At 43.1% G+C, this 10,659-nt stretch overlaps 1 protein-coding gene across 2 annotated transcripts in view; it reads left to right on the forward strand.

The window, feature by feature from the left end:
- The first annotated feature begins 895 nt into the window (after positions 1-895).
- Positions 896-10,659, forward strand: part of HIVEP1 (HIVEP zinc finger 1) — a 147,162-nt gene continuing 137,398 nt past the window's right edge. For both annotated transcript variants that reach the window (XM_045298068.1, XM_045298069.1), the window contains exon 1: positions 896-1,025. In XM_045298068.1, the coding sequence (XP_045154003.1) occupies positions 986-1,025 (40 nt within the window). In that variant the 5' untranslated portion in view covers positions 896-985. The remainder of the gene's footprint in view (positions 1,026-10,659) is intronic.

Genomic DNA, 10,659 nt, shown 5'->3' on the forward strand with positions numbered 1-10,659 from the left:
CCATAGGGTCTCTTTGGTGGGAGTTGAACACCAGAACTTCCCAGGCACTGCTAGGTGGGTTTGAACTGTCAACCTTTTGGTCAGCAGCCTAGCACAAACAAATTGGGCCACCTATGGACTCCTTAGGTTGTTGTAGCACTGGTGTATTATACTTGAGATTGCTTTTATTTAAAAAAAAATTTTTTTGTGTGTCTATGTCAAGACATTCAAGGTTAAGCCTCAATAACAAATAGCTCCCAAATATCAGTGACTTAAAACAGTTTTCTTGTTTGTGGAACTGTGATGGCCCTGGGGCAGAGTCCAAGAAAGCTGGGGTGTGTGTGTGTGTGTGTGTGTGTGTGTGTGTGTGTGTGTAGGAGGCGGCATCTATCTTCTGTAATTAAATGCTCCAGGCAGGAAGGAGTGCCTCTCTCCCAGATCATTAGCCTGAAGGGGTCACGCATGCATTTCAGAAAAACTGGGAGAGGCAGAGTGCGTTTGTACCATGAGCTGAGAAGGGCAAACTGCAGTATTTGGGAAGCAGCATTGAGAGCAACAGTGTATAAAACAAGATGTATATACAAGTACCCCTTGCCCTCCAAGAGCTTAGTATATTTATAACCTAGTTTATAATTTAATTGCACTTCATAGTATCGTGAAACCCAGTTCAGTGAAGTTTTCTACTTTTCTCTGATAAAAATAAGGGAGTTTTTCTCCTGTTAATGAAAAGGCCTGGTTATTGGCAAGATAACTGGTCCTATCGAAAGCTAGTCATTTATTATAGCAGTGCCCCTTTCCCCCATGATCTCTGCTGGGATTTAGGGTTATACTCTAAGACATGACCTTTGAAAGGTTTTTTCCTCTGAAGGCATTAAAATAGAATTTTTCTCTCTCCCCCCCCTACAGCACATGGATTGATTGATGTCTATGGAGTGTATGGAGCTGCCTTTCTGTGGTCTGCTCTTCCGACAGTTTGTAAGAAGAAAAAGTTACCGCTGAATCGAAGATGCCACGAACGAAACAGATTCACCCGCGAAATCTAAGAGGTAAGGTTCTCCGTTTCCTTCCTCAAAGGACAACACAGTCATTCCATAGATGGAAGGCTGCACCTGGGCCTTTGTAAGGACTCTTTTTGGTGGTGGGCGTGGCAGGATTTGTTGGATGGTAATCCTGATAGCGCTGGTCCCATTTCTCTCTTTACGGCTGTTTGCCCGGCACAATTCCTGCCTGTTAGGAGAGACTTCGTCGATAACTACTGAGGGAATTAATTGAATATGACAAATTACTGTACCTTCCCAATAATTAGATGTGGCTATTAAAACCCAAAGTCACTGATCTTATAACATGAACCTTACATGGAGCAAGGACCCTGAAGTGAACATGATGGACACCTATTTTTTTGTTGTTGTTAGCTGGATCACCATTAATTGTGTGTTTATTTTTCCCACCCGTACCCATACTTTTTTAGTACTGCTGTGTATGTTAGATTAGCCAGCGATGAAGGGAACAGACTTGTAGTTGACATTTACTCAGAACTTGGAGGCAGAGTGACCTATTTTCCAAGAGGGAAACAGTGGGTCAAAAACGATATGCCTCTGACCCATTTCATACAGACTGAGAACGAATGTGTGCCACCTAACTGCAGAGACATTTTCAGACTAGAAGAATAGCTTTTGGCTTGAAAAGGTTTATATTGTTCAAATGGGTTGTATCAACTTGGAATACCAATTATCTTTTATATTTAATGCTAGCAGCAGAATGTAGCAGTGTTCAGCCATGAACTGTTTCAGCAAACAATTGCAAATTTAGTAAAGGATTTTATGAAATATTAACTGTAATAGGGAGAAAAACATGCCCAAGCAAATACAAGGCCAGGAGTGACTGGAAAACCCCAGAGATTAACGGAAACTCTCCTTTGAAGCTCTCCATTTGGCCAGTTACTATCAAGCGGCATCTGAAAACATGATCACTTTTGTAGCCTGTTTGAACCTGAAAATAGTCCTCGTTTCCTGCCTGAAAAACGGGACTCAAAGTCTCTGCTGGCAGAGGTTCTGCTAGGCCCAGTTCAGATTGATGTTTACAGTGTGTGAGCTTAATGAGGTGAGAATTTGGATGGAGAGCATGAAGTGCAGTGGTCCTAGTCTGATCTGTGATTTTTAGAGGCACATAGAAAATGTTGAAGATGGGACCTGTGCTTGTGTTTCTCCTTCCCTGGAATTGGAGCACCTTCAAGGTTGGGGCTTGTGTCTCATTTGCTTTATACACAGGGCCACAACACCCAAGGGTGCAAGTCCAGGGAGGCACTTGGAGCCCTAGGCCTTGGTTTTATAAGTCATCCGTTCAGAGGGGCCACGTGGTTCCAATTTGCACAAAAGAAGCACCACGTGCGCTCTCAGCATCTGCCCTAGGCTAATTGTATTGGATCAGGCAGTTAATTGGAGTCCATGTATTTGTTGAAGGAATGGGTAATATGACTGGGTTGAAAGTATAATTCATTAGATGATAAATATTAAAATGCACACATTTTATTCTAGATTTCTTTTTCCTCATGTTAAAGCATGCACCTTATATTGTAGATAATGTACTAGAATGAAAAATAGTCACGGTTTAGGCCAGTGATGCTTCCTTTCTGCATCAAATAAATACTCAACAGCTGTTGGTTGAACACCCAGTACCACTCACTGTATTAGGTTTCAGGTAGTAAAACTGGAATTGAGGGGAGATAGATAAACGTGTATTAACTGCAGAGACGTGGGAACGCCACAGAAGGGCCATATTGTGTTCTGGTTGTGAGGATGGTTCACAGGTTGGGCAACTAGGTAGTGATTTAGGGGAGAAAATGCATTACCTGAGCTGGTTTTTTAAGGCTAAGACATTACCCAGGAAACTGACAAGACAGGTGAGTGCCTTTCATCCTGGCTGGAGAGCTTGTGCCCTAACTGTGGGCCATCGGGGTTCTCAGTTACTCGCCACACTGCATTCTGGAGGGAAAGTGGTAGGGTCCTGGAACCAGAGAAATCAGATGATCAAGGACTGTCTGAGTTAAGGCTAAACTCGGTGTGTGGGCTAAACGTTTTCATAGGGAAACGTGCTTTTCTGAAATTAAAGTTGTCAGAGCGAACTTGAAATTAACTGGGTTCTGGTCTTATCAGTGAGAGTCTAGAAAGTGGTGTGTTAATCGTGAACTCTTAGTCACTCAAGAACAGGTGGAAGTAGATAGGCGCAGAGCACCCTTTACTGTATGTCTGGTGAACCAACAGACTCACGAGACCTGGGAGAGAGACAGTTTAGGGTTACAGGGAGGGGGGCATGGAAGAGAGTGACTCCCTTTAGCTCCTCAGGAGAGATGAATGAGAGTGAAGGTGCTCCAAGCTGCACTCAGGGAGTCAGCAAAGGCACACAGGCAAGGAAGTGCCAAGGGTGGGATATCTTTCACATTCTGCTGGCCTACTATGTGTGTGCAGGATGGTCTTGTTCAGCTGCCTTTGAGCCCTTATATGCAGAGAACAAAATGTTGCTTGTCCCAAGTCATCCTCAGAGTTGCTGGCGTGCTTGAGGGTACTGTCCTGGCTGTTATGTCCACTCATCTCACTGCCCTTGTTTGTTCTGCACTTGACCAAATTTGATGTCTGCGTCCAGTGAGTGAACCCAAGGGAGTTGGACAGCATTCTATTGTATGCATAAGGCTTCCATCGGCTAGTTTGTGGAAGTAGGTCACCAGGTCTGTGTTCCTAGTTTGTTTCAGTCTGGAAGTTCCACTGAACACCTGTCCACCTGGGGCAACCCTGCTGGTGTATGGAATATCAAATGGCATAGCTTTCAACATCCGTCACAGTATGACAAGCTGATCAATGAGGTGGTTGAAGAATCTGTCTCTGGGAGCTCAAGTGAGCAGGTAAAGGCTAGCCACTAAAATGAATTTCCCAGCATTTCTTTGAAAGGTGTCATGATAACAACTTGGACCAGCACATTTGTTTTGCTTTACCTGTGGTCCGTTGCTGTGACTTAGAGCAGACAGGCCTAGTAAAGGTGAATTGATGGAGAGAGGGGAAAGCAGGACCAGGGAGGGAGTCCCAGATCAGCGTGCTGTAGTGAGTGTGGTGTGCACACTTGTGGTTGTCATATTAGGGCTCTCATTAAACTATCCTTTCTTCTCAGGGGTCCTTGGAAGATAGTTTGTGAAGATTTGGTAATTAAGTCAATATTAAAAGATCGACATAAAAAAAAAACAACAAAAACCCTCATTTATATGTTTCTTGGGTTTTCATAACAGCTTTTACTCGTAAACCAGATTGGTGTAGTGGTTACTCGTTGGGCTGTGGTCCTTAGGGTCTGCAGGTGGAAGCCATGAGCAGCAATGCAGGGAAGACTGGGCTTACACTCCCTTAAACAGTCACCGTCTTGGAAACCCACAGGGCTTGCTATGAGTCAGCATTGACTGGATAGCAGTGAGTGTGACTGGACTTTTTGGTCTAAAGCTGGGTGAGACCCCTGTGGATTTGCAAAGCCACAGGATCAACACACTATAACTTTCTGGAATGGGCATTTGACTTTGGGGGGAACTTACATACTCAAATATGTGTTATGTGTATGCACTGAAGCATTATACAAGTATAAAAGAATACCGTCATAGAATTTTATATGTAATTTACGTGCATTTTAAAGTCACACATGCACACCTTATGGTCCCACAAGGAGATCCTAGATGTTCTTTGGTAGAAAAGTTTGAGAGCTGATGTATCAGGGCCAGAATGTGCATTTTTACATCAAGACTGACAGATCTGAAGAACTACCTGTGCCCTCTCTAGGACAGGCACTTTGTGGAATTCTGGTCTCCTTGCCATTGGTTCTATCCAGTAGATGGAACCCTTACCTTGAGTGCCTGTTTCTCATGTGTGAGATGCAGGTGGGTGGAGTTGCATACTGATGGAGCCCCTGTGAGCTTGAGTAAAACACCTGGCAGAGTGTGAAAACGGTGCCTGGTGTTCACAAGCGAGGCGCTGTGTAGTCCTGGCTCAGTGGAGAAGGGCCTACTGGCCAATGTGCACAACTCCACAGCCAGAGCGTCCATGCTTGGAGGATGGGGATGGAGAATCCCCAACTGCCACTCTTCAGAGTCCTTGTTTGGTGGAGGAGCAAGACCCCACTGTCCCGTTCCCCTCCCAGTACTTGGAGTGGTCTCTGGTAGTATGGTATGCAAGGGTCCTCTCAGGATAAGGGTCTGTCTATAAGCCATGCCAGTCATCAATGTAAATTTGCTTTCAATGATTTTGAATAAGGAAACGGATGTTACCCATTCTAATTTGTATTTGGGCCTAGGGTTGCAAAGATTGGAAACCAGTGTGGAAAATGCCAAGTACTCATTCACCTTTTGCAAAGCCTTCTTTGAGAATATGCTGTAGCAGATTTTCGAGTGGCGGAGGGTGTTTATCTCGGAGAACTTGACCCCTTTGAAAGCCACTGTATTATGACATGATCAGACACAGGAGGTCGCAAATCCGAGGTTGACCAAGGAAGCGTTCTCATTTTGACCTCTGAATCTGATGAACAACCAGTCTTTTACCATTTCAGGAGCTCAGCATGCAGACCGGGCATTCTTGTTCTTTCTGGAAGCTCCTCCACCATTCTTACCTTCCCTCCATTTCTTCCATTTCCCTTCTCCGCGTGAAGATAAATCAGCCAAAGAAGTTTTCACCTCTTTGAATTTTTTTCCCTCTACTGTTGTTTTCTCCCCTGGTCAAAGGTCTCTCCTCCCACCTCCCACCTCCCACCTCCCACAGCGCTCATGTCCATAGTATCAAGGGATACTGCATCTGCTAGGGAGCTGTTGTCTTAGCTGGATTATAAATCCCTTACCCAAAGCGACTGTTAATCACCTCTGCCTGCAAAAGCAGATATCTGCATATGTTAGTTTTTAGTTTTTATAGCAAAATGACGGTTAACCTTATTTATGTTTATAAAATGTAAGTTTTTAAATATTTAGTCAGAAATGTGTCCTTGGTTCTTCAGTAGCCTCTGACCGAGGCACCTGCTATGATGTAACTCTTTAATTGCCTCACAAGATAAATCAAATGGTGATTATTAACTTTTGTTTCACATGGTACATTTAATTAACGTGACAGTAAAGAGCTGGGGCTCATTGCTGTGCGGCTCAGACAAACTTGGAGTGTTGTTTTCCTCGTCCGTAGAATGGAGATAATTGTGAAGATTAGATGATACGATGCATGTAAAGCGTTTGGCACAATGCCTGACCCAGGGTAAACACTCAATACTGAGAGCTATTACTTTATTTCATAAAGAGCTGGTTTATGTCAAACTTGGTGTTGTCTGTGCTTTGTAAACAGAGGCGCTAGGAATTGGAACATGAAACCTGTGACTGCATGTTTATACTGCATAAAGGAAGCTACCACTGCGCTCACTGTTGATGGCTACCACGTCCTATTGCCCTGTTCTTGTTCCAGCACTCAAGATTTGGGAATTTGCAAGAGAGAGATCCCCGCAGGAAAAGATTGGGGAAGGAAAATTCTTACCCGGCCTTCTGCCTCAATGATTGTTCCACTTCAGCACGTTTTACCCTTGCTTCCTATTTTGATAATGTTGAATGAGGCTAAGCCTAGCAATTTCTCTATTTGGGTCTAGTTGTCAGGAAACTAAGTGTGAGGCCTTGTTATTTGATGTAATTGCTGTGTTTTAACAAATCAGCAGGGTGGGTCAGGTGGGATGGATAAGTCATCAGGTGTGTGTCAGGTCTACCCCGTGCTTCAGGGGCTAACTCTCCGCCCTCTGCGCCCTGCCCTATGAAACCAGAAGACACTCCAGGAAGTTGTCAGGATTAAGATGACTATTTTTTATTTTATGGTGAAGGTTGAGCGCACTCCAGTGATTGTTCTGTAAAAAATTCTCTACCATGCGTGCAATCGTGTTTCCTTGTTTCCTAGGGAATCTATTGCTCAGCTTATAAACATCAACAGAAAGCCAAACCCATTGCCACTGAGCCTGCTCTGACTCAGAGTTGGTTCAGTGTTGCTGCTTTTCAACTGGAATCCTAGGCCAGCAGCTCCACCATGGCAGCCTTCGGATTTAAGAAGTTAGCAATCTAATAGGGAAAGCAACTTCAGTTGGGTTTTTTGGGGGATGGGGCCGGAAATCTGTATGGGTTGTTAGGAAATAGGCAGTAGCTTCAGAAGTAGTTTTGCCGATATAGGAGGGGGAAAAAAGCGCTGAAGTTATTAGGAAGTATCATGTAAATAGCTTACATTATTTAGTTTGACTAGTATAACAAATAGGAGACTAGATTTAATATAGCAGCCCCATCACTTTTGTTTTTCTGCAGATAATTATTTTTCAGCTCATGTTTAGAGCCTATTTGATGCCTCTTGAATGCTTATTAGCACTAACCAAATGCCTTTTTTTCTTTTTAAAAGCAAATGCAAAAGTAATAATGTGATTAGTCAGAGTAATGATTTTACTTTGGAACATCATTGCCCTGAATGTATTCTGAGGAGGTATAATTTTATCTTGACGGAGAATAGAAAACTACATCATGCGCACAGACTCTCTTAGATACACACAGTTTTAGGTCTTACATTTAGAATGCAAAGTAGTTTGAACAAGTCTGGGCTAAAGTTGATGCTTGTGTTATCTGGAAAAGTGTTATTGAATAAATTAAATGGTTTATTTTTTTCCATGACATTTAATTCTTTTAAAACATTTTAGCAGTGTCTGTGCGTAGCAATGTACCAATTACAAGTGATGTTACTGTATTTTTATAAAGCACTTGATTTCAGGCATTATTTAATACAGCATAGGGAATTGTAATGAAATAGCCTCTTTTCAGCACTCAAGTCATTTTTCCAGAAGGAAGACCTTTTTGGCTAAAATTTATATTTGGTGAAGGATTATGTGAATTTTGACACCTACAAGTATTTTCCATATAGAGTTTTCACTAGGTTCTTAGCTGCATTTAATGCTGAAGTTTTGTTCTAGAAATGATTTTCAGGCTAGTCAATGCATAAGCAAAATGATTTAAAAGGATTTTCAAAAGACAAGCACGGAGCTCATTGCCGTCGTGTCGAAGCTGTCATAGTTAGCGTATAGGACCGGGTAGAACTGCCTTCTGGGTTCCCAGGACTGTAAATCTGTGGGAGTAGACAGCCTCATCTTTCTCCTGAGGCATGGTGGGCAGTTTTGAACTGCTGAGGCCAACTTGAGTAGCCCACTAGGCCACTGGGATGGCATTCACGGAACAATTTACTCTGTAATTAATTAGAGATAGTAGTTGCTAAGTTTGAAGTGGAACTATAGGAGTTTTAAGAGTGAGGCTTCTTTTCAGTACTCATCTCATTATTTCTGAAGGAAGTTCTTTCTGACTGGTTTGCATTTAGTGCAGAGATAAATTAATACTGACTTCTTTTTTCAATTTTTAGTCTTTAAAATGTTCCTATGTGTTCTCTAAGTTAGTCCTTCCGGCCATGGGAGGTAGCTGTTACTGTTCTCTGTGGTGGAGTGTGGTAGTGAGCCCTGGATTGTGTGTTGCTAGGGTCACACATCTAGGAGTTTACAGAACCTTTGCTTTTAACCTTCAGGCCTCTACTTGCTAATGTTGGTAGTTTTGGAAATGCTATTCATTCTAGTTATAGAATAAAGCTTGTATTTGGTGAACTGTAGCACGCAGAGCTGAGGTAACTCAGGAGATCGTAATGTGAAGGACTATCTCCTCCCCACTACACCAAGCCCTCAAGGATCCCTAGGGGTGCTGTGGATTAGGCATGGGGATGCTAAATACAGGGACAATGGTTCAAACCCAACAGCCACTTTGTGGGACATGAGGCTGTGTGCTCCTGCAAAGATTGAGTTTTGGAAGCCCTATATAGGGTCGCTATGAGTGGATTTAGGAGTTTTAATTGTTCAAAATCCATTTCACATTTGTATGTATATATTACTCCTAATTTGGAATGACTTTCGCAGGCAATCAAGGGAATTTTGAAGCTCTTCAAGATAGACTAGTTGTTCCACCAAAGATGCTTGCTTACTTAAAGATGTTTGTTTTGCTACACCGTGTTGAAAGTAGAGATTCCAAACATATAATAGGAATGGCAATATTTAATCGGGAGGTTCAGCATAACAGTTGAAAGTTTGGACATGAAGACTTAGAAAATATCTCTGGGAAATGACAATATAGAAGCTCCAGGTAAACTCTAAAACAAAACCTTCTATGATATTTTCCCATATATAAAAGATGTAAAAGTGTTTTAGACACATATGGACTCTTCCACATCACAGGTGCAGATGAAGGGGAAATAAGAGATTGCATCTGGTGGTGCAATGGTCAAGCACTTGGCTGCTAATCCAAAGGCCAGCAGTTTGAACCCACCAGCCAGCCACTTCATGGGAGAAAGAAGTGACCATGTGCTTCCATAGAAATGACAGCCGAGGTAACCCTATGGAGCAGTATCCCTCCATCCTGCAGACTGGCTGTGAGTCAGTCTGGGCTGGAGGACGCATGACAACATTGTGCTTAGAAGTGGATAAGCACCGGAGTACTAGCTGAAAGGTTGTAGGTGACAGCCCACCTGGAGGTACCTTGGAAGATGGGTCTGCTGACTGTGCGTCCAAAGCCACTGCCTTGAACACCCCATGGATTGGTTCTCTTCTGCACGCAGCGCGGTCACCTGGAGTCGGACTTGACTCCATTTTCCACCATACCTGTCCTCTCTGAGAACCCAGACACAGGAAACAGACTTAAAACCAAAGCAGATGAACAGATACTTACGGTAATTTCATACTGATGTGGTCATTAATGTAGTAAGGGTTTCTCTAAGGGAAATGGGGCAAAAAAAAGTCTGACTTTGATAAGCTCTGCCAGAAAATACTTCTTGTATGAGTTTTATCCTTTTTTCAGTGAATACTCAAGTGAGGAGGAGGTTTGAGATGCATGTGAAAGATGGTTTACTGGCAGAGACGGGAAGTTGTTCTGAGAGTTTGGGAGGAGGAAGACCACGGGGAACCTTGTAGACTGCTGGTTGGTTCCATTTGCTCCCTTAGGGTGGGTTTCTCGATGAACTCGAAACCTCCTGGGAAGAAGACGAAAGGAAATGCTTTAGATTGGGTGTGAACGTTTCTGTGAATTATGAAGTTACCAAGGTACTGGGTTTTTTTTTTTTATGTTGCCAGAGAGGGGATTGTCTGTGGCTAGAGATGATCTTATAATACTTTGACATTAAAGAACAACCCCACCTAGGATCAGTGTCATTTATTGACATGCAGGAAACAGGATGTTAGGTCAAAAGAATGAGTCAGGTTTGCCTTTGTTTTTCTCCCTCCCCACTTCAGCAAATCATCAATAACATTTTATTGGAGCATGGCCATGCCCATCCATTGAGTTTTGGGTCTGCGGCTCCTTTCTTCTGCTGCAGCGGCGCTGAGTAGTTACATATGACCCACAAAGCTTAAAATATTTACTATCTAGCCCTTTACCAAAAAGTTTGCTGATCTCTGCTTAGAACATAATAAGAATTGAATGGTTTATTGATGTTGTTAGGTGCCACCGAGTCGGCTCCGACCCATAGCAACCCTCTGCACAACAGAAGGAAACACTGCCCGGCCCTGTGCCGTCCTCACCCTTGTTTCCATGCCTGAGCCCATCGATGCACCTACTGTGTCCTCACCCTTGTTTCCATG

This window comes from Echinops telfairi, unplaced genomic scaffold (genome assembly GCF_000313985.2).
Source record: "Echinops telfairi isolate 266 unplaced genomic scaffold, ASM31398v2 ScPeMD7_7424;HRSCAF=8462, whole genome shotgun sequence".
NCBI lineage: Eukaryota > Metazoa > Chordata > Mammalia > Afrosoricida > Tenrecidae > Echinops > Echinops telfairi.